The sequence below is a fragment of the Stenella coeruleoalba genome, assembly GCF_951394435.1.
Source record: "Stenella coeruleoalba genome assembly, chromosome: 7".
In the NCBI taxonomy this organism is placed as follows: domain Eukaryota; kingdom Metazoa; phylum Chordata; class Mammalia; order Artiodactyla; family Delphinidae; genus Stenella; species Stenella coeruleoalba.
In genome coordinates this window covers 116802469-116829750 of record NC_137153.1, presented here as the reverse complement: position 1 = coordinate 116829750, position 27282 = coordinate 116802469, and the positions used below count along the sequence as shown (strand labels likewise).

Below are 27282 nucleotides of genomic sequence, written 5' to 3'. Positions count from 1 at the left end.
AAATGAATAATCTGGCTTAAAGAACATTACTACCAGCACTGGGTGTGGGATTTCATGGAGCCAGAGGCAGACGGGACCTTTGAGAGAGCGTGCCTCCTCAACCAGCTGTGGCCTGAAATCCCCGCGTGGCCCACGGCAGCCTGTCGTCATGGACATTATTCAAATAAGCCCAGAAATGCAAAACATTTTCTCTGTGGTTTCTTTTCAGACTCAGGAGGCATGGTTCGAAAATCAAGAAGATGCGAAAGGGTTATAATGGCACAACCATTTAAAAATCAGAGTTTCAGAGGTTCTTTCTGGCATGAGTCTCTTTTTGAATTAATACTGACACAACTATTTTGAAAGCGTGTTAAATCAGCAGGAAGGGATGCTTTACACACAGCCATTCCCAATCCGTAACAGCCCCTGTTCTCACAGTGAAGTGTTATCTGGTCCTTCCAAGACAACATTTTCTCCTCCTGACTCAGTTCTGAGAAGGTGAAGATCACACTCGCGAGTGGTGATAAGCAGTCACCTCCAGGCCTTACACAACTGCTCTCAGTAATGCTCCCCACCTGCCTCACCGGCAAACAACCCGGGGCTACTCTTACAAAGCCCCTAGGGCTCTCCCTTGAGCACCGGCCTTCCTGCTCCACCCTCAGCAGTGCCCAGGCATGTGGCTTTAGGGAACGCTGTCCAGCACCAAAAGGAACTTGCCTTTTCCATCTGTTGCTGATGCTTCTTGTAAATGTCTGATTGACCTAAAAATAAACATTTGGAGAACAAAAAAGTTAGCTAACAAATTTGCACTCCTCTATTTTCAGCACTAGTAACTTGAGGCCTTGAATTTCTCGATTATAAACTTCAAAGGCTGGACTAGATGATTTTAGAGCACCCTCCCTAGACAACATGACTGTTGATAATCAACCCTTCAGCACGTATGGTGCCCAAGCCTGAGGGTTAAAGATGCCCTCTGCTGGCTCAAAAAAGCCTGGCAGAGACCTGGGTGTGAGGGGAAAGATCAAAACACAATAACACTCCTCATCTTCTTCTACCTAATCTCTCAGTCCCACAGCCACGCCCCCGCCGCAACACAGCTAGGACAACGGAGCCTCAATGAGTTCACCTGCTACCTGGAGAGAATGGACCCCATAAGAAGGTCACAGGCCGACTTCTGAAGTCTAGGTCTAGGAGCTGCGAGCACAAGGCTTCATGCAAACGCGATACTTCATCGACCTGAGATTTCTAACTTTGCTGAAAAAATGCCAACCTCCAGGGAATCTTTTCTGGCTGTGAGGTGCTGGTAACTAATTACCAGTCAGACAGGGGAACGTGAACGTTCTTAAAGAAGCTGTAGACCAGCGTTCTAGGCAGAGTTCACAGTCACCGAGGGAAGGACTGTGTGGGAGGAAGGGCACAGCACAAGCAGACATGGCACAGGGGGAGGAGGGTTGGGATCTCACAGACCCAGGCTGCAGTCCTGGCACAGCCGCCCACTCTCTCCTCAGCTGTAAGTCAGTCATTTCTCCTAAAACCTCTGCAGTTTGCCCACCTGTGAGAACTGAATGGCGCAACATGTGAAATTAAGTGGCACAAAGCTGACACTGAACCAAAGCTGGCTGAAGCTGAATGTTTAAAAAAAACTTTGATACTGTTTGTTAAATTACCTCTCTAGTACTTGACTTTTTCATTTTACAGCAATTTTCAGAGTGGTTACCTTGAAGAATCTTGCCATCTGGCATCTGCTCCTTAGTGCTGTAATTAACAAAGGGCAGGAGATGGCCGCTTGTAGCTCCAGAGTGTATCTGGGGCTTCCCCAATCCCCCAGGTCCTTCCTATGTTACTGTGCAAATGTGGCAGTGGGGACTGAGGCTCTATTCCCTAATAAGATGCTCTTTCTACCTGAAGACAATGCTGGCCATCCTGTTACAGAAGCCTGGGCAGGATGCGGGGAGGTTGTGGAGATTAAGAAACTCACCCGTGCTCTCTCTCCTATGCGGGCAGCCGTCTGCTCAATCTACTGAACTGCTGCATGTACACATGCGATGCATGACAGAGTTAGGGTTAAGAGTGAATCTAAATAACCGGCCCGAATGAGGATTACACTCCACTGGCACCATGTTCTAAATAATCAGAATAACTGAATGACCTGATCGACCCCAGGAGTCTAAAAATATTAATTCACTGCGTGGGGCACTGCAGAGTGGAACACCTCACTTCTAATAAAAGGCAGGTAAATCTGTATTTTTAAACTTTATTCTAAAAGAACTGATTGCTTTCAAGTGGCCACAGAACTAGGTCATTATGAAGGCGAGTGTCTGACTTTTGTTAGCCCTTCTTCCTCTCAGTGCTTCCTATTGAAGCAAGAATTTCCTTCCCTTTGATGAGATCTCAGGAGGACATTCTTTCTCATCAACCACTGACTTGGCACTAACGTGTCTTCACACACAACCAAAGCACGACACATACACGCATCTGAAGCCTGCCCCTTCCAGGAGTGAAGCAAACCATCCTGAAGGTACCTGCAATGTTTATGAGCTGAGAACTATCTCTGGTTTTATGTTAGTAAACTTCCGCACTTTCTACCCAATCCGGCAAGATGAGGCTGTGTATGTATGGGCTTTCTTCAACTCCCTTCCCTTTAAATTCATTCTGCTATTTTATGTTGCTACTAAGTTCTCATCTCAAGAATCTTCTCTAGTGCCTGAACTGCTAAAAGCCTGTGCCAGATGAGCGCTATCACAATCTACCCGGGAACCTGAAAGAGATACAAATTCCAAGGTCCTGCCCCTGGAGACTAATTCAGGTGAGTCTGGGGCCCAGGAAGTTGTCATTTTTAAACAGATGCCCCGTGTGATTCTGACCAGTCTGGGAACGGCGGGTTCAGCCATCAGGCTGGACAGACAAGCCCACGGTGCACACGCGGCCTCCCTCCCCGCAGGCACTCACCATACCACCGGGAAGAGGATGGCTCCACAGCACAGCAGGTCCACCAGAAACAGAGAATCCTTCCACAAGCCATACTCAGTCGTCCCCTCCTCGGTGGACTCTATGATGATATAGGCCACGTTTGCCAGGACCTGCAGGACACAGAAGTTGCTGAGGCCCCAAAGCATGGACAGATCTTTACAAGAGCAGCCCCGATGCGGGGGGGGGGGGGGCACCAGGACCTAGAGGCCCCAACCTAGGACCACAGCACGGTTTCCAGGTCCATGTGCTCTTGCAGAACATTGCTTCCCTCCAATCAAGAAGTAGTCTCCGTGCCTCCTCGAGCTTGCGACTGCTCTGACCAAGAGAGGGTGGCCATGACTGACACATGTCACTTCCAAGGCAGGTCACACAAAGGACACTGCCCCTGCCTGGCTCTCACACACCTTTGGAGCTCCGGTCTTATAAGAAGTCTGGCTACCCTGAAGCGGCCCTGCCGGAGAACCCAGGGAGAGAGAGAGAAGATGCCCGAGGAGTCCCCACAGTGGACACGGCTTGGTTCTCCACACTGAGGTGCGTCTGCGTCCACGGCCTGCTTCAATCTCCAAAGTGAAGGACGTGCCTTGTACATTCGGTCCTGTCATTAAGCTCTTAGCCTGTTATGAAAAGTCCCTCAGCTGGCTAAACAGAGAGAGCAATATTTTACAAACTGTGACACTACTGAGCATAAGGGAGACATAATTTATGAGATATTCTTTCGAAGATTATCACTAGGTATGAAAGCAGAGATCAGAATCCCACCTCTGTACTCCACGCGAAGTCCATGGTCCCAAATACTCTGCTTCACTACTCTAAAGGGAATTCTCCACACTTCTACAAAAATGTGAAACCTGTCGTGCAATGACTTGGGAAGGCTAGTTTCTCTTTCCATCTAGGACTTATCAGTTAAATCATTACTGAAGCCATAATTCACTTAATACAAATGCAAAAATTAGCTTGAAATTTCAGTCTCCCACCGACACCCAGCCTCTGGGTTCCTCCTGCAGCCCAGTCCATCCTAAACATCTGCATTTGTGGCTCTGTCCATGAAGACAAAGTGGGAAACTAACAGCTTAAATGCTTAATCCCATTTTGTCCTTAGTTCACACTCTTGACACCAGACACGAAATGTTCCCAGAGGTGCTGGTGTGGAACCAAGGGCCAATAATGTTCTCGAAACTCCATTTTTACATCATCACTCCCTACTCAGACATGCACAGTGGCTCCCCGTGACCAAAAGGAAACAGTTTCAACTATTCAAGGCTGATGCTCAAGGACTTCCCAGACGAGTCCTTACATTTAAATACTCGTAACTTCCTTACATTTAGTTTTTTAAATGGCCTTCTTTCCTCCGAGTGACCTGCAACGTAACCTTGTGGGGAACAAAAGGGGGGAAGCTGGGAAGATGTGTCCCTTATATCACAGTTTAGGCTATGTGAGGAAGAGTCAAACTGGAGGGGAAGGCAGCGGCTCCTAGAGGAAGCCGAGGCGGGGCAGGACGGCAGGGGAGGAGCACCCCGGCCCACCGCCTCCGAGCTCTGAGACCTTGGCAGGCTGGAGAACTCAGCCCGGCAGAGAAGTGGCCCCAGTGGCTCAACAGCCAAGACCTGCCCAGCGCCTCAGCACCTCCTGTACACCAGACAGTCGTGTCATGTTTGCCTCCGTCATGTGTCTTACCTTAAAACCTAGGCAAGGCTCATCTCCACCACAGAGCTCTTCCAGATCATTCGAACTGGGGTGAATACTCTCTCGTTGGAAACCTACAGCAAATGGTCTGTACCATTCATTTGGCACTAGTGTGTGCCCCTTATTATTGACCGTGAAGATGGTTTTGCCACAAGCATCGCCAAACCGCTAATCACCAGAGTGGAGCAGGCCGACCTGGGTGCCCAGAAAGTTGTCCCTCTCCCACCCTCACCTGCCACACTTACACTGTGCTCCAAAATGATTGGCTGACGAGAACAACTTTATCAGATAGAAGCTCCCTGGTCAAGCAGAGCTGAGGAGCTGTGCATCTCTGCTAGGACCTCTCTGTTTATTATGCGTCCCTTATGTCCAGGTTCTATATCCAATAAGACTGTTATACATAAGACAAGGTTCCTCTCCTGAGGGGCTCACAATTTTATAAAGTTGGCCTCAGTCCGGGGCCCCAAACATATAAAGCATTTAATAAATGTTTGCCCCAATGTCTCATATTCTACCGTGTGGAAACTCACTGATGTCATTCAGTTTTAAAATAATTTGTTGGGAATTCCCTGGCGGTCCAGTGGTTAGGACTTTGCACTTTCACTGCCATGGGTGGGGAACTAAGATCCTGCAAGTCATGTGGCATACCGGGGGGGAAAAAAAAATTTGTTGGTCGAGCCACCGTGTACCCAAGCTTCTTTGCTAACAGGACCATCTTGTTACAAGGCAAACAGATTCCCTAATTTCTCAGCAGCTCCCTATTCACATGCTGGCTTAAAGACGGTAGATGGTGGAGCAACCCCCAGTGCAATGACCTGAGGTCCAGGTCTGTCAGAATTCAGAAAGAGAGGCCCAGTCTCCAACCCCAGAGGCAGAAGCGGGGGTTTCCAGAAGTGACTCCCTCTTCCCAGGCAGGCCTGGAGCTGAGCCCAGCTAAGTGTCAAGAGAGAACGAGGACAAGCAGGACTAGGGTTCCTTTACCTGAAGCGGGATGACAATCATGAAGATCTTTTTGTCTTTATCAGAAAGGATGTGCTTAATGAAAGCCCAGCCGGTGCCAATGAGTGCGATGGTGATGAACAGCAGGGCCCCTTTCAAGCTGCAAGGGAAAAAAATGAACAGACACCAATGGGTCTCTTTAGCGTCTCACTCTGGGAGTTGGAGTGTACAGCTCGTTCTATGATTTCACGCACTGCCGGCAAAAGACAGGTGGCCAGACTCAGGCAATTCACCGTAAGTGAGCACCTTCAGGCACACGCTAGCTAGCTATGCGCCCCACTATCTGATCGGCAGGAGCACGTCGACAGCCCCGAGCTCTCAGGTCGGGACAGCCACTGCACGCCACACGCCTCAGGCCTGGCAGGAATCCGGCAGGCTGCCCTGCGAGGGCAGGGCCAGTCAACGTGGGGCAGGTCTCGTCCTACCACGGCTGCCCCATCTTGTCTGGCAAGCCACCTGGCAGGATGGGTGCTTCCTGGTCACTCTGCATACTTACAGGTGAGTGATGTAGTACACCACAGCCCACCCTTCGATCGGGAAGCCCTGGGAGGAGATATAGTGGTAGTCGATCTGCAATCAAACAAGTGCATTTCAGGAAGATCATCTACGACAAGCCTTACACACAGCAGAACAGGAAATGCCACCAGCGCCCTCATGACGGGGGACACCCGCTCCCAATCCGTAATACTGAGCTTGCTGATGCACAGTGAAGCCTGTAAGCGCACTACAAATGTCAGGAAACCTGCGTCCTGACAAGGAACTTGACGCAAGGGTTCCATGTCACTAACACCTAGTCTGGGTCCCTCTCTTTCTGGCCGCGCCACGCGGCATGTGGGATCTTAGTCCCCGACCAGAGATCGAACCTGCACCCCCAGCACTTGAAGCTCAGAGTCTTAAGCACTGGGCCACCAGGGAAGTCCCAGGGCCCCTCTCTTGAGGCAGGTGATTCACTCTGGCAAATGGATGCCTATTCTTTAATATCTCCAAGGGAGTTCCCTGGTGGTTAGGATTCCAGGTTTTCGCTGCCGTAGCCCAGGTAAAATAAAATAAAATAAAATGATGTATAAAACCACCAAAAAACAAATAAAAAAAAAGACCTCCAAATGCCACAGGTCTTTTCAATGCCCCAGTCAAGAGCTTTACCTTTCATAGCCTTGCTGCTTACATAATAAATCAGTCAGTAAAGTCAGTAAAAAAATCTACGTGGGATCACCTAGCTTCAACTATGTTATCTTTGGAAAAAAATCTGTAAATTTAGAGCTATCTGAAATCACCAGTGCATTTTAACTAAAGTGACCAGTTTCAGTAGTGGCCCATATGCTTCCAGGCAGGACTCCCAAAGCTGACATCAGTTTCTTTATACATCTTTCATTCTCCTACACGTGGCTGTCTGGATATGAAAGTGACTTGAGAATCTTATCATTCGTTATCTACATGGTTCCAGAAAGAATCTCTTACCTTACACCCAAATGGGAAATTATCCAAATAATGGTCATTTCTTGAGACTGTAACCGGCTATATTATTACTTTTTCTGTGACAATATTTTTAAGAGCAGTAGGATCTTGTGCACATGTCTGGAGACTGTCACCCTCACGCATAACCCATGGATACCTCGTAGGCCTACAAATCAGGGAAGCTGTGATCTGACTCCCATGGGCAGGCTCATTGCAATCTGCATCAGTACTAAATATTCAAAGCTTAAGCTCATTTCTTATGCCTCAATCTTTAGAGCATCAGTTTTCTCTCAAATAAGTATCCTAACACTGAACTTCATATCAAACGGGAACCGGAGGGAATATTTGGAAAAATAAAGGAAGTCATGGAAACAATTCAGCAGGTGGCACACTAATCTCAAGAAATGACTGGGAAAAAAAACCCAAAAAAAACCACCAAGTGTTCTGAGAAAACTGAGTCTGAAGGTAACGTCTGAAGATCTCAAGTCTAGTATTAGGGAGATTGTGATGATTTATCTCCGTGACCAGTCCCTCCCAGACCAAAGGAGGCTTCATGACAAAGGTATTCTTTCATCTCTTATTTGATGTATCCTGTCTTCTACTTTATTTTCCAGACAGTATAGGCATTGTACATCATTTCGTAAATGACCCCAAAATACTAATACGTACTGCGTGGAACACCAAGGAAAGAGACTTGGTGAAAGGAAGGGCGGCCATCAACCAGTGAATTTTAAATACATCATTCCTATGTAAAAACAGAGAGAAAAGAATTAAAGGAATATTTCATACTCCCAAAGAACAGGTGAAGCTCCAGGCATCATATACTTATAAGGAGGCAGTAAATATAATCTAAGCAAACCACAAACACAAAGCTTTTTAAACAAGTGGTTGCTGCCAGCAGAAAGGGCCTGCAATGGAGCCCAAGTCACCTCTACTATATAATTCAATGCTGTGAATGGAGCCGAGTTATGCACAATGGGTTTCCAGGCCTGATAAGATGGAAATCTAAACAGGCTGCCAGCTTCTTCTCCAGAAACCACCTTGGAAAGCCCGCAGAGGCAAGAATGAGGCAGACGGATCTATGAAAATGGCGTGAAATCCCCAAGAAGGCAGAGGTGACTAGGTACAGCTACAGGGGAAATCTGTAGCCAGGAGAGGAGGATTTGGAGCCAGGCAGCAGGGTTGGTCAAAGAGAAAGCGCTGGGGTTGTGCCCCCTCTTCCCCCTCACAGCTGGAACCTGCCATACACACCAGGACAGTGGCGCAAAGCACCCACTGCCCCACCTCCCCCTACGGGCACGAGTCCACCTTCAGTCTGCCAGGCATTCAACTCCTCTCTACCCCTTCTCGCCTCATCCTAGGAATTAACCTAATAAGACAAACAAAACCATGATGGAGAAAAGTCTTAAACTCTATTAAAGAAAGCAAACAAAGGCTTGAGTAAGAGCTACAGTGGGGACTCCCACTCTCGGATATCAAGACATTCTGCAAAGCCACAGCAGTAAAAAATGGGAAATGGGTGTCGCATCAGACAAGTAAACCAACACAACAGACCAGAAGGCTTATAAATAGATCCGTGTGTGTACAGAAGCTTGATAGTTAAGGTGATACCAAGTCAGTGGGAAAAGAACAGCCTGCTTAATGACTGACATTGGGAAAAAATCAGCTCAAACCTATATAAGAAATAAGGAAAGCTGGATCTCTGCTTCACACTTACTTACAACCCAGGTGGAGTCTGCCGCTAAGCATAAAATACACATTTTGTAACCTTGGAGTAGGAACGGGCCTCTTAAGATCCAAGGAGCACTGCCCAGAAGACTAAAATTAGAGAGCTGTGACTCCATTAGTATGAAAGATTTTTACTCAACAATTCAACTGGGAGAAGAAATTTGCAATGTCTAAGACATGCAAGGGATTGAGATCCGAATGTGTGAGGAACTTATGCAAAGCAACAAGAAAAACACAGAAAATCCCACAGAAAAATATGCAAGTACAGGCAGTCACAGAGGGAAAACCCAGAAGGTTAACATGTCTCTGCTAAGATAATTCATATCACTGATATTCAGAGAAATGCAGAAGAAAATGAGGTACCAGTTTATACCCGTCACACTGGCAAAACATAAGGTGTCAGTGTCGGCACACGTGTCGTAGGAGCATAAGCCGGCACAGGCACGCATCCTGGCGGGCAACCGGTGGCACTTAGCGAAATTAAAGGAGAGCTCCCCGACACCCAGGGCACCTCCTTCCGAGAATGTACTTCAGAGGCTGCAGACCCCTCCGGGGACAGGGAGGAAGGGTGGATCATGACAGTATGGGGAAGCAGGGAAATGAAGACAACCTAGGGGTCCACCATTAAGGGGGTGGGTGAGTGGAATGGGGACGCTCACTGTGGATGACATGGAGTAGCTGGACAGTAATGAACTGGATGTGCACGCAGCCATGTGACTAGATCTTAAAGAGGATATTCTGAGTGAAAAATGTACAAAAACAATACCTACAGATGGAACAGTTTATATAAATTAAAAATACATGCAGGGCTTCCCTGGTGGCACAGTGGTTAAGAATCCGCCTGCCAATGCAGGGGACGCGAGTTCGAGCCCTGGTCCAGGAAGATCCCACATACCACGGAGCAACTAAGCCCGTGTGCCACAACTACTGAGCCTGCGCTCTAGAGCCTGCGCGCCATAACTACTGAAGCCCGTGCACCACAACTACTGAAGCCCGCGCGCCTAGAGCCTATGCTCTGCAACGAGAGAAGCTACCGCAATGAGAAGCCCGCGCACTGCAACAAAGAGTAGCCCCTGCTCGGTGCAACTAGAGAAAGCCCATGTGCTGCAACGAAGACCCAACACAGCCAAAAATAATAAATAAATTAAATAAATAAATTTATATAAAAAAATACATGCAATACCAATAAACATTATTTGTTTACAAGAATACACAAATATCCCCAAAACACATACTAAACGCATCTGAGTGGCTGGCCGTGCGGGGAAGGAACAGGAGAGGGGACAGGAAATAAAACAGGAGAGGGCCTTGCACAGAACGATAAGGAGGGCGTGTCGTGAGCTGACGCACACCCAGTTTCCGGACTGGTTTCCTCCCTGGTACTTTCCTGCTCCAGTGCCTACCTACTTGAAGGTCGAAAGGGAAGTCAAGGCCAGAGTAGTCTGTCCCTCCTGAATAGTAATGAGATTTACCCAGAGAGCAGAACCGTCAAGGGCTGTGCTCACCACACACCCTGGCCACCAAGACTCGCAGTCCAAGTTACAGCATTGATGGCTGGGCCGTTATGTGAATGAAGGAAAGATCTCGGGAGCCACATCGACCTGGCTCACATGCGGGTTCCACCCTGACGACCTTCATTTCTCTAGGCCTCAGAAACCTCTGCTGAAAATGGGCCAACAATGGCCTCAAGGAGCCATGACATCCAGTGCCTGGCTGGGCAGAGAGCAGGTACCAAACCGATCAGCTGCCCGCGTTCCCTTCCCACTTCCCCGTGCTCTGGGGCCCACAACAGAACCACAAAGGCACAGCAAGCCACTCTGGGTCCCAGGGCCAGCTCTGTCGGGGGATGCTAGCCATGTCTCTCACTTCCCCGCTCAAGGCCTCAATAAGACAAGGCAAAAAATCTCTCAGTTCCCTCCAGCACTAAGGGGCTACAAGTCTCTGAAATGCGCTGGCAGCCCTGGAGTCACATCTGTGACGTGACTCACATGGCTGGCTGTGAGACTCCTGGAAAAACACGGGGATGGGGGCTTCCCTGGTGGCGCAGCGGTTAGGAGTCCGCCTCCTGACGCAGGGGACACAAGTTCGTGCCCCAGTCTGGGAGGATCCCACGTGCCGCGGACCGGCTGGGCCCATGGGCCATGGCCGCTGGGCCTGTGCGTCCGGAGCCTGTGCTCCGCAAAGGAAGAGGCCATGGCAGTGGGAGGCCTGCATACCGCAAAAAGAAAAAAAAAAAAACACGGGGATGGGGCAGAGGGCTGAAATGATACGTTTCTGTATATAAGCTATACTTCAACAAGAAGTTTAAAATACGTTGTACAAAGTAGGTCAGCCTCGTTTAATCACAGGTTTTAAACTGCTGCCACGATTTTATATAAGTGAACCAACGACAATGACTGTTGCATCGCTAACTAAAAGGAAATTAAAATACCACTGAACATCTGGCTAAACTATTTTGTATGTCCCTCATCTTTGCATAGCACCCTGATCTGCAAAACACTCTCGTACACATCATTTCAGGGGGAATCACATAAGAAAACTAAGGATCTAAGACTTTGAGGGGAAGGCAGGGCAGTTATGACTGTCCTGGTTCTGTAGCCGAGGAGCAAGAGGCTTAGAGCGAAGGAAGGCACACAGGCGGTAAGAGTCACAGCATTTACACCTGAAATCAGGTCTCCGACTCCTAGTTCTTACTTTTCTAATAACGGCAAAAGCAAAACTTTCTTAAAAAAAAACAAACCAGGGCTTCCCTGGTGGCGCAGTGGTTGAGAGTCTGCCTGCCGATGCAGGGGACGCGGGTTCCTGCCCTGGTCCGGGAAGATCCCACATGCCGCGGAGTGGCTGGGCCCGTGAGCCATGGCTGCTGAGCCTGCGCCTCCGGAGCCTGTGCTCCGCAACAGGAGAGGCCACAACAGTGAGAGGCCCGCGTACCGCAAAAACAAACAAACAAACAAACAAAAAACCAAACGCCGCCCCCCAACCACCTTTTATGGCCTGAATTTGTAGGATTCTTTTTTTCTTATTAATGGCTGCCTGATCTCCAGTCCAAACATGATTATGTAGGGTTCTTCACAAGTAAACAAGACACAGTTCCATCCAGCGGATGTAAAAGATTTATAACAGACAGGAACCAGCAACCACACCCAGCAGAGCCCAGTACCCGAGCTGAACATGTCCACTAGAAGGCAATCTGGCCACCAGAGGTTAGAGATCTCACTCTGTCCCACCGCTCCAGAGAAAGAGGTATCTGGTACTTGGGGGTGCTTAATTATTGTCTGAATTTAAATCCATATTATAATACCATATTCACATACCATCATTTACACAGTTCATGGGCCTTATACTATAACAAACACTTCACACTATTTTTTAACTGAAAATTAGTATTGTTTTCCATTTAGGGGGAGGGACACAAACACTCCCTGCACACACACACTGTTGCTCCCCTCAAGTACCAAGAACAGGAAGTTAAAGCCTCAGGGATTTCAGAAGAAAGGCCAAGAGTCAGGCAGGTGGGCTCTGAAGAGCTTTTCTCGAGTGGTGATCCCCTGGAGGTCAGTATCTACCCTGTCCAGGCTCTGTGCTGGGGCCTTCAGCGCTCAGCAGCAACTCCATGCTCCCACCAGGCACTGGGCTGTCGTCACTCATCTCTTAAGAACAAAGAGCCCCTGAATGGGACCAATGTGTTCACTCTGAGTCCTGGACTCCAGTGTCCTCGCTATGGAAATGTTTTGCTTATACATTTTATTTTGCTTGTGTATTACTGAAATATTTGGATTTGCTTTTTAAACAAAGCAATGGGAAGTGAACAAACACCAAGGCATGCAAAGGCCTCCCAGGCGGCAAGGCTCCTGCACGGTCTCCCTTTGTTTCGGGGAACATGCCCTTTGGAGAGAACAGGATCGCTAGTGCCAAGTCCTCCAGGTTCAGAAGACAGCAAAAGGTGAAATTATATAAATCCCCGAACGCTCTTGGATGAAGGGCTCAAGGAGGTGATAATTTACCGTCGTTTTCGAAGGATGTGAATCCAGATTGTCCCAGAGAGCAAAAAGAAAAAGGCCATAGAAATGTATAATTTGGGGAGAGGAATTTCTCCCGCTGAGAGGTAGCTGTCAGGATTCTTCTCTGTGATCTCGATCTGAAACCAACATGACATTAATTTTTACTTTTCAGAAACAGATCATCCCATATTCAGCAATCTGGAATCTTAGCTGTTTCATGGAAGTTCAAGAAAGTGAGTACCAGCAGATAACAACCACATTCTTAATGCATAGGCTGAGAGCGTAAACACACCCTAAATTGCTTTATATTTTCTTATTTATGAACCCTCTGCTGAAGTATCCTGCCCACTGGCATAAATGTTATTTTGGCCACATGTTTCTCTTACTCTGGCTTAAGTGTTCTTAAAACTACTCTCCTAAAGAAATAACTGTCTCCCATTTTACACGGCTGACAACACCCACATGTGAGTTTCTGTATGGTACTTACATCGAGGCTGAATGAAAACTTGTCGTTAGACCGTACTTCACTTCCAGGGCATTTATGAAAATAAAGACTGTAGAGGCCTTCTTGGTCTTCAGTGCTGATGTTAAAGAAAAACTGAAAGTGAAGAAGGAAAAAATTTAAGGGTACCCAAATCCTCGGCTAAAATTTTAAATCTTAGAAATAAATCGTGAATACCATGAACAGAAGAAAGCAGACTGCTTACTCAGATAATCAAACTCTCCCAGAGCAGAGTCTAAGCAGACGGCTTCTTATTCTGTGATACCCTCCTAATATTGTTATAACAATTTTCAAGCTAACAGAAAGGTTACCAGAATTATACAGTGAATACCTATGTACCCACTACCTAGATTCTACAATTAACAGTTTACTACACTTGCTTTATCACATATCTATCCATCAGTGATGGGTTTTTGCAGAAGTCTGCAGAGCTAACCTAAGATACAGTTTTCTAGTTTTCAAGCCCACATATTGTTGTTTTGCTCTTTGGTAAAAAATACTTCTGAGAAAGAAAGGAGGTTCATCTGATACTTGAAAAGGTAAAGGACCAGTATTCCCTCATCAAAATTTACCCCTATGATTTTAAACAACAGTAACAGAGGCTACATTTTCTACATTTAGATATTTTTCTTTGTTTTCAACAGTATTTCACGTATTCAAATGAAGTTTAATGCAAATTTAAAAATGTATATATATAAAAAGATCACAGAATGTGACACTTTAATCAATTCCAGAGAACATTTTACTAAAAGCCTAAAATATACTGATTAGGGTTACATATATAGGTGGTAAACTATGAAGAAAAGGGAGGAAATGGTTATGATAACATCTTTCACGATAGGGGCTACTCTAGAGTTCAGAGGAGCATGAGGGCCACAAGGGGGCTCTGGGGTGTTGGCACTGTTCTAGTTCTCGTCCCAAGTGATGGTTACAAAGGTGATTATTTATAATTACGTGTACTCAACGTAAGTACTATACACTCTTCTATAGGTACTATATCTCAAAATTTAAAAGAATGGGGGGAAAAAACAGACATCTGACAAGAAGACGAAAAGAAAAGACCAAGAATTATTCAAGCTGAAATTATTAGCATTAAACCATGTCCCAAACTCTTCACTGTAAAGTGAGAGCATGTATTCCCGTCCACCCAAGGTAGCCACAAAAAGAAAACTTTTCTAAACATGTAATTTTAATTACAAAAGTAAGACTCTCATGAAATTTCTAAAAAATATTTTTTTAAAAAATCAATAAGGGGCTTCCCTGGTGGCGCAGTGGTTGAGAGTCCACCTGCCGATGCAGGGGACACGAGTTCGTGCCCCGGTCCGGGAAGATCCCACAGGCCGCAGAGCGGCTGGGCCCGTGAGCCATGGCCGCTGAACCTGCACGTCCAGAGCCTGTGCTCCGCAACGGGAGAGGCCACAACAGAGAGAGGCCCGCGAACCGCAAAAAAAAAAAAAAAAAAAAAATCAATAGAACCATCATGGTGGATCAGAGTAGACACCTGACACTTGAAGGAAAAAAAACAAAACAAAATAAAGCAAAATGAAAATTTTAGGGTTGGGGTAAGCCCTGACAGTCCCTTTCCAGCTCTAGGTAGATAAACTATCAGACCTCCTCTGTGGATGGAGCAGAAAAGCTCAGAATGACCGTACTGTCCAAAACTGGGAGGACACTGGGTAGCAGAACACTAAGGAGCCACCTGCCGGCTTCTTTACAAGGAGAGGGGAAGCCAGGGAGAAAGCGAGCTGCCCATTCTGTGTGCTGCCTGTTCTATGCATCCCAAGAACCCTATGAACTGGCTGTTTGAAGCAACTGTTCTGAATCACCACAAATGCTGCTTTCCCCTCAGTACTCACCTTGACACAAAGCACTAGTAACTGACAAATGTGTATCCTATAAATGCTTTCCTTTTGTGACTTAAAAAAGAAACATTCAAAATACTTATTTTATTAACAAACATTTTAAAGTGAGGGAAAGAAGACAGAAAAGTACCTTTTGTATTTTCTTAAGAAGGTAGTAAAGCAAAGTGATTAAACACATGGGCCTTGGAGTCAGACAAACCTGGGTTTGAACCCTCCCCTTGGGCAAGTTACTTAACCTCTCTGAGTCTCAGTTTCCTCATCTGTAAAAGGGGAATAATAATAGTACCTAATTCACAGACTGTTGGGAGGATGAACTGAGATAATGATGACATGTAAGTACTTAGCACGATGTCTGACTCACTCATTCATCTCCATAATGACTGATGGGCAGCCTGTTATGGGCCAGGCCCAAGATGAGGAATTTCATATACAGCAGCAATAAAGCAGATAGAGGGCTTCCCTGGTGGCGCAGTGGTTGAGAGTCCGCCTGCCGATGCAGGGGACGTGGGTTTGTGCCCCGGTCCGGGAAGATCCCACATGCCGCGGAGCGGCTGGGCCCGTGAGCCATGGCCGCTGAGCCTGCGCGTCTGGGGCCTGTGCTCCGCAATGGGAGAGGCCACAACAGTGAGAGGCCCGCATAATGCAAAAAAAAAAAAAAAAAGCAGATAGAAATCCTTGCCCTTATGGCTACCTTCTAAAGGGAGAGACAGATAATAAATACAATAAATAAGTACAAGTATACCGTATGTTGGAAAGAAGCACTAAGGGAAAAAACAGAGCCAGGGGTGGGGCGGGGGGTGCTGCATTTAAAACAGGGCGATTGGAGGAAGCTTTGTTGAAAAGGTGACATTTGATCAGAGACTTGAAGGAGGAAGAAATTGATCACACAGATTCTGAGGGATGAATGTCCCTCCAGCAGGTACAGCTAGAGCAGAGCCCAAGGCCTGATCTTTTCTAGCAGCAGCAAGGTGGCCTGTGTAGCTGGAAGAGAGTAATAAGCAGGGGGTGGGGAGGAAACAGGAGCTGAGGTGAAAAAGCTGACAGCAGCTGGACCATGCAGGTTTGCAGACCACGTGGAAGGACTTGGGCTTTTACTCGGAGACAGAAGGGAAGCTGTTGAGGATTCAGAGCAGATGAGCACCCCAAAAGCTCTGTTAGCTGTTAATACCGATGGTCACTAAACTTAAAAGAACATATAAAAATTGTTAGATAGGCAAAAGAATCTATGGTGAAAGAAATCAGAATAGCAGAGGCAGGGGTGGGGGACTTTCGGAGATGGTAAAAATACAGAGAATCTTGAGAGTGGGTTATGTGGGTGCATGCAGTTGTCAGAATTGACTGAACCATACACGTAAGACCTGGGCATTTCCCTCTAAGCAAATTATACCTCAATTAATGAAAACTGGTTAGGAAAGAGACAGTGATCCTTACAAATTAATGATAAAAGATTATTTGTATAGTGCTTTACAAAGCACTTTTATTTTTGAAGAATGATACACCTAACAAGCCTGTGAGACACGTGCCCTCATTTTCCATTTTCAGATCATTCAAGAGCGAGGTTCAGAAGCTGAGTGAGCTGTCCAAGGTCACCAGCTAGCACATGTGCTCTGAGATCCAGTCCAGTGTCCTCCCCCGGACCCCACACATGGGCCGTGATGCTGCCACAGACACTCATGTGCAGTTAACAATGGTGGCAGCTGAGCAGGTCAGTCAGGCCTCTGAGGCTCAGTGAACTCATCTCTGAAATGACAACATCACCCTAGAAGATCACAATGGTCCTTTCAGGTACAGAAGTTTGTGTTTCTGACACACTCTGAGTGGGAGGCAGCATGGGATTGGAGAGGCAGAGGTGTGGGGACAGCCAGGGAGCACTGGGTTGGAATATGGGCCTTCTCACTCACACTGAACATAACACTCTGAGTTATTCTCTCTCAGAGATTTACGATTTGCTAAGTGGTGGGTAACAATACCCACCTTGTAGGTTTGTTATGGAGAGAGCTACTGTATTCAAGTGACTGACACATAGCATACCTACATTTCTACTCCTCAATTCAAAATTTCTATTAAAATTCACCCTTTTACATGGTAGAGAGAAATTCTACGAAGCTTGACTGAAAGAGAATACATACCTGAAATGAAACTGCCCCATCATTATTACGAACAGAAAAGGATTTCTCTCCTGTTGCCTAAAAAAGACATTAACGACCTATTTTAGAATGAGACTGGTGGAAAAAGCATGCTAATAAAAATAAAAATTTTAAAACTCCAGAACATGCTTTTCTTAAACCCAAGCTTTCTTCAAAAGCTCACTGAAAAAGAAATTCACCATTTTTTCAAGATGTATGAAATCACCTTTCACAGAGAATGGTAATTCTTTACCCATTTCCTTTTCTCACCTACCTCTTGTCTCTTCAATACCCCATATTCACTACTGAACACCTCTCTAGTCTTAAAGCTTCCGCTAGACAACGGATGCCAACTCAGGTCACACCCTGACACAGCACCTGGGCTCTATCCCCGACTTCAAATGATCTACAAACTGCCACCAGTACGACAGACTGAAGGTAAGTAACAAAAAGAAGGAACTACTGACCCATGGAACAACATGGGCGAACCTAAAATAATTACGCTAAATGAGAGAAGACAAAAAAGAGTAGGTATTGCATAATTCATTTATAGCAGCTCCTGTAAAACTAATCTATAGTTACAGATCAGTTGTTACTTAGGGACAGGAAGGTGACAAAGGGACAGGAGAAACCTTTGGGGTGATGGACATGTTCACTCTCTTGTTGTGGTGGTGGTTTCATAGGTATACACACAAGCCAAAACTTATCCAATTGTCACTTTAAATATGTGCAGTTTATTATATATCAATTATGCTTCAATAAAGCTGTTAAAACAAAATAAAATACCGCCATTTGGATGTCCCATCACTGAAAAATCAAGATATCCCAAACCAAAACTTTCCCGTTTTTCCTTCTGCTATTTCTACTTCCTACACCTCTGGGGGGGGGGGGGGGCGGGGGAATCTACCTCTTCTCCTACCCTCCCACCAGCCCCAAATGACCTCCCAGACTGATTGCAAAGCTCTGCTCTAGTTCAGATCCTCATCACCCTAAACCTGTATTATCACAACAGCATTCCTCCTGGTCCCTCTAGTTTCACTGTCTCCCTCTCCAAGGCTAGCTACCCTGCACGTTCCTTCAGAACTATGACCTTCCCTTAACACCTTCTGCATCACATTCCATCCTTGTCAAGAACACACGATGACTTCCTGTTTTCTGTGCATCGATGCCTTCAACTTTCCAGCCCTCTGTTAACTAAGACACCTCTCTCTGCTCCCAAATAGGTAGCTTTTACTTCCAATAGGCCAGTGCCCAGCACCTGCCATGCTCATCTCCACTTCCGGTCTTTGCTCATGATGGCCTTCACCTCCTTCGCTCTCTTCTTCCCCAATCTACCAAACTTCAAGCCCTGGTGACGCCTCTCTCCAGAGGGCTCTCCGAGAGCCCACTTCCCTCTCCTCTCACTATCTGAGCCTCTATCATGTAAGTGCTGTATAGCTCAGCACTCAGTCTTACTTTGAAATTGTTTCCGAGTGCCTAAGTTATCTCCCCAAACAGAAGGCAACCCCCGTAGATCAGGCATGCAGATGTATGTGTGCGCACCTGTGTGTGTACATATATACACATGTATATACATTCCTATACGCACACACATACACAGACAAACATATTACACCCAGGAAAGCTGAGAGCTTAAGTCAGGTTATTTCTTACCTTTGAATCCACTGTACTTCTTTCAGACTTTCCACTGTCTAGAAGCAGAACCATTTAAGAGTTATTATTGCATGATTCAGCTCATATGTATATTACAGTATCATTTTATGAGACTCTAGCTCGTCTAATATCAAATAATTGAAACAATCAAAACGGTGAGGCCACGTGCCATCTTGTGAAATGCCATCTGCTTAGAACCCCAAACACTCCTGAGCTGTAGAAGCCGCAAATGGCAACCTGTTCTATTATAAATGCAATCTAATAAATGATAATATTCAGTACAGACGAGGGAAATCATGTCTAAATAACCTAGTGCATGTTACTGTCAGAGATACCACGTGGAATGACTTCCTTATCTTCTAAGTAATTACATTTGAAAACAGATCATTGTTTAAAATACATATATATCTAATATATGAGATTTATTTATATACATGGAAAAATGGGAAATAATATTAGCATAAAGCATACTATTTTTATTTCCACAGCAAGGAGTGTAGAAATTGCTAATGACTTCTTTCAATGAACAGAGAGGGCAGCTGTGTCTTATTTTTACTTAAGACCCTCTTCGTGAGGAAGACAGCATCTCAAATTCCCTGCAGGAAGGGAGAGAGTTTCAGAAAAAAAATAAGGAAAAGAAGATTTTCTGCCCAGGGAATGGTTATGTGAGCCTGAGGAAGCTAGACGAGGAGGAGATGGTGCACATACGTGAAACTACATCATCACACAAATGTAACATTTCTGCACATCTTTTAATCTGGGTTAGAATTTTGACAAACCGAGAAAAAGACACATAAATAATACAATAAATAGTTATCTTTAAAGCACTCATATAAATTATTAGATAAACCTAACGGTTAATGAAAGAGGTGACAAATATAAATTGGTTAATCAACATACGGAGGAAAAGAGCAGCCTCAGTAATAAGAGTGACTTCAGGGCTTCCCTGGTAGCGCAGTGGTTGAGAATCTGCCTGCCAATGCAGGGGCCACGGGGTCGAGCCCTGGTCTGGGAGGATCCCACATGCCGCGGAGCAACTAGGCCCGTGAGCCACAACTACTGAGCCTGCGCGTCTGGGGCCTGTGCTCTGCAACAAGAGAGGCCGCAACAGTGAGAGGCCTGTGCACCGCGATGAAGAATGGCCCCCGCTTGCCACAACTAGAGAAAGCCCTCACACAGAAATGAAGACCCAAAACAGCCAAAAATAAATTAATTAATTTTAAAAAAAAAAGTGACTTCAAAATCAAGACTACCTTTTTGCCTTTCACTTTAGAATTTAAAAAACAAAACAAAACCAAAAACCCAGTATTGTCTAGGACATGGTGACGTGGGCACTATTCTTATATATTTCCCAATAGGAGTATAAATTCACACCACTCATGTGGAGAGGAATGAAAATATGTATCAATATTCTCAAAAGTATTCATATCCTTTGAACCAGAAATTCCAATTCTGGGAACCCAGCCTAAAGAAAGTTCTACATATGAAAAAAAATCTACAAATAACAATGTCTGATGTAGCAATGTTTTAATATAATAGCATCAAGGTTGAAATATGTCTCTTTAAGGGGAAAGGCTGAGCAAATTACAGTATCCATTTAATGGGATATCTGATAAGTATGAAATAACTTAAAGTTGAGTGAACAGGGATGCTTATAAAATTATAAACGTGTATGAGTTTTAAAAATCAAATATTCTAGACTTAGGAAACAAGTTTAGAAGGAAATATAAATTACTAAAATTCTAACACAGGGAGTAAGGAGAAATGACATTTCTTCTCCCATATTTTCCACATTTTTCTTTGTTACATATTTTTATATCACCTCAAAAATAAAATAATGCTAAGATTGTATGTGTTTTTACTCAGGAACAAAACAGAATCTTCAGATCAGGGTAGTGAAGAAAATGCTCGCTTCTGCCTCACAGTTTACCTTGTTTTTTCTGAGTCTGGCTCCCTGCTGAAACAGCGTTAACACCAGGCTCCTGGCTCTGACCAAGGACTTTCTCATCCTTGCTGAAGATGATCTTTGGTAACTGGGTACCAGCTTCTGGTGGAGATCTTATTCGCACTCTATATTCAAACAAGACAGAAGAAAAAGAGTTCAAAGTAATGCTTATGGCCAGTAAGTGTTCTAAGTTAGGTGTTGTTTCCAGCTCTAAATCCATCATCTCATGCAGTCCCATGATGTCCTATGATGCAGATTCTATTATCCGCATTTTACAGATGTTGAAATGAAAGCTCAGAAAGGTTAAAGAACCTGCCCAAGAGTAGTAGGCCAGTGAGCAGCTGGGCGAGGACCTGGGCAGTCTCACTCTAAAGCTTAAGTTCGTAGCAACCATACAATTCTGAGGTACACATTCCCCCCTAAGTATGTGCAGTGTGTTCAACAAATTGGTGTACAAGGGAAAAGGAACAAGAGGTAAAAAAAACCCCAGTAAGATGTTAAAGTGAAGCCGTGGGGAGCACGCGAGGGGCAGTGAGCATTATTAGTAGCCCGCCTAATATGCATTTCCTCCCTTCTCCCTGCTTACCAGACCGCAATTTTGTTTGCCCCATCCCGCCTGAGGAGGAACCAGCAAGTTTCCATGCCTGAGTGGACACGCAACCTCAGCTGGCACCATCACTCGTACCAAGGGGCACGTGTCTAGCACTGAACGGGGAGGAGCCTTCCTCTCTTCCCCTCAGCTGGATGCAGACAACGCACTCACTTCACTGAACACACCATGCTATTTCACACCACTCTGCCTTTGTATATCACGTTCCCTTTGCCTAAAATGCTCTTCCCTTTCTTACTCATCTGTAAAGGCTATTCATGAGAAGCGTGGTCGCACCAACACTTCTCTGAAGCTTTCCCTTCTCTTCTGCAATCCTCAGTCTCTCTGCTCTACTACTTCTCTAGTTTGCTGTGATCGTTTGTATTGCTCTTCTGTCTCCCTCATCCATCAAGAAGCTCCTCCAGGACTGGACCTCTGTCTTCCTCATCTTGTTTTTAATCTCCAGCACTCAGCAAAATATTTGGCATGTGGCAGACAATAAATGGTAACTTAACTACCAAATTCCCCCTAACTTTACTCTAGGATTGAACTGAAGGATTAGTAGAATTACTTACTCACTTCTGGAGATGTCTAGGATTAGAAGGGTGACAGAGGCAGACTGTTTCTTTAAAATACAGTAATTCACATCTTCATCCTGAGAAAGGAAGACCCAATTACACACCACCTTATTCATTCACACTAGAGTAAGAACAAAACGTTTTCAGGAACTAAGCAAATAAGTGGCCCAGACTCCATTCAAATAACACAACTGTGGGTGCTCAGAGATGCTTGCAAGTCAAAGCTGCTACCACCTCAAGAAAACAGCACTGACGGAAGCAGGGTGTTTCCACCCAGTGTCTTGGGTTCGAGTGAAGGGAGTGATCAGGTCACGCATTTGACGCTCACCAGATAAGAAGAAAATCCATCATTCTTTGTGCGGTCTAGGCTGAATCCAATCTAAGAGGAGGTAAAAACAATGCAAGTAAATAACCACATGATGCCCGGGCGCCCTTACCTTCATTACTCCAAGAGCAGAAAGGTGACACTTTTGGTCTGGCCACCTCTTAGTTTCCTTAGCATTCATTTTGTAAGAAGGATCAGTTGTTACTAAAATTATTCAAGAATTACAACTTAACTGCTAAGAATAAAACTATCTGACGCCCGCTCACAAGTTTAATTTTCTCTACATTCTGATACTTCATATTTAAGTATGGGGTGAAGCTTTCACCTAAGCAACAGAAAAGATCTCCTGGAAAGGCACTTACAGTTGCGTCCTTGTCTGTGGCTCCTTGAGGCTCACTCACTGAAAGGCTACTGACATTCACCATCATGTACCCATTCTTGAAGAATCCAAAGGTGTTCAGATGAACCTTATGCCTCACATCATCCTAAAAGGATTTGCAGTGGTGGAATTAGTAACATGGAGAAGTTAACTTGATTAGTTAACATATTCATTTGCTTGGAAAACTATGGTTACCTAGTTCCCTGCTACCTAATCAACGTTTCTATATGTTCAGTAATACAGACAGCTGTGTTCTTGCTCCAAAAGCTGAAGAAGACTCATCAGATACTCATAATATAGCAACAATTTTGCAGAAGGAAACACACAATAGATTCGATTCATTCCAGTGTATTTGTAAGGGTCCCGGGGGCAGACTCGATGGCCTGCGGAATGTGGATTCCAGGAAAGGAGGAACAGTGTTTTAGTCATCCTCCCATGCTTCCTTCAAGTACAAGGCCTGGCATCCAGTAGGCACTCAAAACATGGAGGCGGGGGGAAGAGGCCAAAGCTGCTCCAAGAATGCGCTCATTTATATAAACCTTCTGAGGCGCTTTAGTGTAAGCGGCTCCTCCCACTGCAGGACAACAGGACTATCTGAACGTTACTTGAACCTATCTCAAAATGGTGATTCCAATGTCAACTCAGTCAACAAATTTTAGGGCCAATGGAACAATGATATTAGTGAGTACTTCTAAAGTTGAGGCTCCACAAAGACGCTCCACATTGTGCAAAGTCATGAGTTTTATATTGAGAATTATTTGCCCAAATGTGCACAGTTATTAAGCAGCTCCTGAATGCAAGGCATTATGCTAAGCACTTTTCTAAAACTCGGATTTGGTTCTTCCTCAAATCCGCAGAGCCATTAATGGTAGTGTTTGTTTCTTGCTCATGTTTTAGAACTCTATCCGCTGTTTCTTTCATTTTAAATATAGCTCTCTTACAACATACTGAGGAGCTCTGAAACCCCTAATTCTGTTCTTGGTCATCTCTGCTGACTTTCCTAGCAGTTTGTTTCTTTGTGTGAGGGGTAACTTTTTATTTCTAGACGTGGAGCTTCTGGACTTCAAGAGGTAGTCTAATTGCAAACACCAAACGCCTGTGATGAGAGGCTAAGGATCAGATCTTCAGCAGAAAAATCAAACTGACTCCTCCCATAGCTAAGACACGTTTTACTGCCGTTAGGAGGGCTCTATTTCCTAGCCCACTCTTTCACTCGAGGAACAGAGCTCTGGAGAGGCTGCTGTTACGAGCCGAGCAGAGGGACACAGTCCCGGCGGCCCTCCTGGCCTGGGTCTGGGGCTTTGGCTCCTGCTCTCCCTCACCGGCTGCTCAAAATCCAAGGCTCTGGGTCCAGATTTCTACGCCTTGGGGCAGCCCTGGCTTGTGTTATTTTGCCTCTGGGGTTTCAGCTCCTTCTCTCCCTCTCCCCTTTATCTGGCCGTGGGACTTTCCCTCCTCTTTCTAGGAGCCCAGCTATGCATTTGCTAGACTTCCTTCCACCTCCAGGTGGGATGGAGGAGCTTGCAGCAAACCAGCACTCCCCGGGAGAAAAAAAAAAAAGCCAGATAAGATAACTTAACTGTTATCTTCCAGAAGTCATCTGCTAGAAGACACTGGAGAGCTGCTAGACCACAAAAACCAGAAAAGCTGGGCTTCCCTGGTGGTGCAGTGGTTGAGACTCTGCCAGTTCATGCCCCGGTCTGGGAAGATCCCACATGCCACGGAGCGGCTGGGCCCGTGAGCCATGGCCGCTGAGCCTGCACGTCCGCAACAGGAGAGGCCACAACAGTGAGAGGCCCGACCTCACTGTACGGGGGGGGGGGGGGGGGGGGGGGGGGGACGGACAAAAAACCAGAAAAGCTAAAGCTCCCAGTCTTTCCTGGGACTCTACGAGAGATGAACCTCCACGGAACATGATTTGAGTGGGCATCTTCTCAGTTCTCCCGAAGGTATTACAAGGCTACTACCATCCTAGACTCACAGGACAGAAATTAATTCAGCTACATATGATGGATCACTTTGGACTTTAGGGCTTAATACTCCGGCAAAATCCATAGATGAGAAGGGCTACAGAGGGACAATGAAGGAAAATGAAAAAATTTCTGCCCCACGCAACGTGGATGGATCTCACAGACATAACACTAAGCAAAACAAGCCATATTCCCCATAGGTGTAACAAATTCAAATTCAAACGTTGGGGGAAATACGCTAAAGGCAATAGAGCTCAGGATGGTGGTTGGTTATTCTTGGTAGGGAGAGACTTTCCAGTCACTTGGGGGATGCGGCCTTTAGGAGCTTCTGGAAATGCTTGGTAACATTGTTGCTGGTTGCACAAGTATTCTTACACAGTGGAAATTCATTGAGTTGTGTGCTTACAATGAGTATTTTCTTTAGCATGTATATTATACTTCAATAAGTTTAAATTTTGAAAAGTATGTTTGTTCTAATTTATCACGCATTTAGATGTTGTGTAGCAAAAATGGAAGCCTGTTAATCGATTTTTATATCACATAGTCCACCACAATGTCTATTTTCTAGGTTTGGGGGGGAAAATGTTTCAATTGTAACCTTATAACAGTGATTTTTTTCCATACAAACTCTATTCCTTTATTGTTTTTTTTTCACTTTTGTATAGCATTTCACTTGATAATACAATGCTATTAAAAACATGTTTTTGAATATTTTAAACAATCACAACAGCATCACAACTCCCTGTTTTCAGCACTTACCAAGAACTGGGTTATGTGCCAAGGGCTTTCCTATGATGTCTAATCCTTACTCAGCCCAGTGTGGTTAAAAGCAGTATCCCCATGACAGGGATGAAGACACAAGTTCAGAGATGAAACGCTACCCAAGACTATGGACACTCTAAGTGGTAAAGCTGGGATTTCAACACAGATCTGAGGTGAAAGCCATTTTCACACCACTATCCCCTAATACTGCAAAGTAATAACAATATAACATTAAATGCAGGTTGGAGTACCTAGAAGAAATGGACAAATTCCTAGAAACATATAACTTACCAAGACTCAATCTGAAGAAACAGAAAATCTGAATAAGGAGACTGAATCAGTATTCAAACAGTTAAGGAAAAATTAACACCAGTGTTTCTCAAACTCTTCCAAAAAATTGAAGAGGAGGGAACACTTCCAAACTTATTCTACAAGGCCAGAATCATCCTGATACCAAGCCTATAAGGACACTACAAGAAAAGAAAATTACAAGCCAATATCCCTGATGAACAAAGATGCAAAAATCCTCAACAAAATACTAGCAAACCAAATTCAACAGCACATTAAAAGGCTCATACACCATGATCAAGTAAAATTTATCCCTGGGATGCAAGGATGGTTCAACATACGTAAATCAATAAATGTGATACACCACATTAACAAAGTGAAGGAAAAAATCCTATGATTATCTCAGTAAATGCAGAAAAGGCATTTGACAAATACAACATCCTTTCATGATAAAGACGCTCAACAGATCAGGTATGGAAGGAATGTACCTCAGCATGATACAGGCTGTAACATGACAAGTCCACAGCTAACATCATACTCAACAGTGAAAAGGTGTAAACTTTCCCCCTAAGATCAGGAACAAGGCAAGGATGCCTACTCTCACTATTCAACACAGTACTGGAAGTTCTAGCCAGAGCAATCAGACAAGAAAGAGAAATAACAGGTATCCAAATTGGAAAGGGAAAAGTAAAATTGTCTCTGTTCAGAGATGACATGATGTTATATATAGAAAACACTAAAGACTCCTCCAAGAAACTACTAAAACTAATAAATTCATGGGACTTCCCTGGTGGTGCAGTGGTTAAGACTCCACACTTTCAATGCAGGAGGCCCGGGTTCAAACCGTGGTCAGGGAACTAGACCCCACAAGCATGCCGCAACTAAGAGTTCCCATGCCACAACTAAGGAGCCCACCAGCCGCAACTAAGACCTGGTACAACCAAATAAATAAATTAAAAAAATATTTTTTAAAACCTAATAAACAAATTCAGTAAAGTTGCAAGACAAAATCAACATACAAAAATTAGTGGCATTTCTTATACAATAACAAAATATCTGAAAGAGAAATAAAGAAAACAATTCTATTTTCAATAGCATAAAAAAAACAACAGGAACCTCCCTGGTGGTTCAGCAGATAAGACTCTGCACTCCCAATGCAGGGGGCCCAGGTCTGATCCCTGGTCAGGGAACTAGATCCCGCATGCATGCCGCAACTAAAAGTTCACATGCTGCAACTAAGAAGTCCACGCGCCACAACTAAAGATCCTGCATGCCACAACGAAGATCCCGCATGCTGCAACTAAGACCCAGTGCAGCCAAAATAAATAAATAAATATTTTTAAAACTTTGGAATAAATTTTACCAAGGAGAAGGAAGAACTATACAATGAAAACGACAAAAACACTGATGAAAGAAATTAAAGAAGACACAAATAAATGGAGAGATAAGCTGTATTCATGGATTGGAAGAATTAACATTGTTAAAATG

General features: G+C 44.9%; 1 protein-coding gene across 2 annotated transcripts in view; it reads right to left on the bottom strand.

Annotated features, from left to right (window-relative positions):
• GPR107 (G protein-coupled receptor 107) overlaps nt 1-27282 on the bottom strand; it is a 76583-nt gene that overhangs the window by 34961 nt on the left and 14340 nt on the right. For both annotated transcript variants that reach the window (XM_079925755.1, XM_079925754.1), the window contains exons 2-14: nt 22758-22880; nt 22399-22449; nt 22068-22147; nt 20889-21028; nt 18959-18996; nt 17309-17365; nt 13303-13413; nt 12819-12952; nt 7756-7831; nt 6128-6201; nt 5614-5731; nt 2929-3059; nt 697-740 (exon numbers count right to left, since the gene is read on the bottom strand). In XM_079925755.1, the coding sequence (XP_079781881.1) occupies nt 697-740; nt 2929-3059; nt 5614-5731; nt 6128-6201; nt 7756-7831; nt 12819-12952; nt 13303-13413; nt 17309-17365; nt 18959-18996; nt 20889-21028; nt 22068-22147; nt 22399-22449; nt 22758-22880 (1177 nt within the window). The remainder of the gene's footprint in view (nt 1-696; nt 741-2928; nt 3060-5613; nt 5732-6127; nt 6202-7755; nt 7832-12818; nt 12953-13302; nt 13414-17308; nt 17366-18958; nt 18997-20888; nt 21029-22067; nt 22148-22398; nt 22450-22757; nt 22881-27282) is intronic.